At 31.5% G+C, this 991-nt stretch overlaps 1 protein-coding gene across 1 annotated transcript; it reads left to right on the top strand.

The window, feature by feature from the left end:
- Positions 1–30: 30 nt before the first annotated feature.
- Positions 31–757, top strand: LOC108768200 (ABC transporter C family member 10-like). The gene is made up of 2 exons (XM_018518556.1): positions 31–87; positions 541–757. The coding sequence occupies exons 1-2, from the start codon at positions 43–45 to the stop codon at positions 682–684; spliced, it is 189 nt and encodes a 62-aa protein (XP_018374058.1). The 5' UTR covers positions 31–42; the 3' UTR covers positions 685–757.
- The last annotated feature ends 234 nt before the right edge of the window (positions 758–991 follow it).

Below are 991 nucleotides of genomic sequence, written 5' to 3'. Positions count from 1 at the left end.
TCGAGAAGTGTACAGTGCTAACAATTGCTCATCGACACCGTTATGGACAGCGATCGTATCTTGGTGATGGATGCCGGTAACGTGGTGGTGAGTCAATTTACTTTTATTTTGTCTTTTTATTAATTTTTATTAATTTTATGATTAGAGCGACCCATCGAATGAATTTAAGTATCTCAAAATCTTTTCTTTCTGTGGTTGTGAAAAATCAATGTAACTATGAATTTATCGGTCATTCTTGTGACATTTATGAAATTTATTTACAATCTTTTAAAGTATAATATAATAACATAAATTATATCTGGATTTATATAAATACTTTGTTGTATGAATACTGCGAATATACCCTTTGATCATTATTGTATTGTTTCATTAAAGTTTTTATATTGAATAAGCCACTTATTAGTTGATACAGAATTACAAAATCTTTGACTATATAACTAATACTGATTACGTGAAGAAAATGCTTAATTTCTTTTTTATTTATAATAGTCTCGATATAAACTATCTTTTAAACTGCGAACTTTTATATATCGTACGCAGGAATTCGATCATCCTCACATGCTGCTGCAAAAAGACACGGGCTACCTGAAGAGCATTGTGCAGGAGACCGGCAAGGCAATGGCGGAAGTTCTGGCTTTCGTCGCCCATAACTGCTATCAGAATCGTGGATTTACGGCGTTTTGATGTATCCACGGAGTTAACTTTTGGCAATTGCGTTTGATGAACACCATGATTAGGTCATGAAGATTCCGACAGTTTTTGCAATTATTAGGCCAAATTCTGTGACTTTAAAAACAAGAAGAAAAGGGGAACGCGTAGTCTGAGAATTTAGAATTCATAATCGTCTACTCTCTCACATATTTTTCACCGTATTCTACATTCTGTTCGAATTGAAATTTTATTTTATTCTACAAATTTTTTTTCTAAAAAGTTTATTTAATTTTTATATAATTCTATAAAATTTTATAGGACGTCATGGTTTAGGATATTA

Source organism: Trachymyrmex cornetzi, unplaced genomic scaffold (assembly GCF_001594075.2).
Source record: "Trachymyrmex cornetzi isolate Tcor2-1 unplaced genomic scaffold, Tcor1.1 scaffold760, whole genome shotgun sequence".
In the NCBI taxonomy this organism is placed as follows: Eukaryota; Metazoa; Arthropoda; class Insecta; order Hymenoptera; family Formicidae; genus Trachymyrmex; species Trachymyrmex cornetzi.
This window is presented reverse-complemented; position numbering and strand designations above follow the sequence as displayed.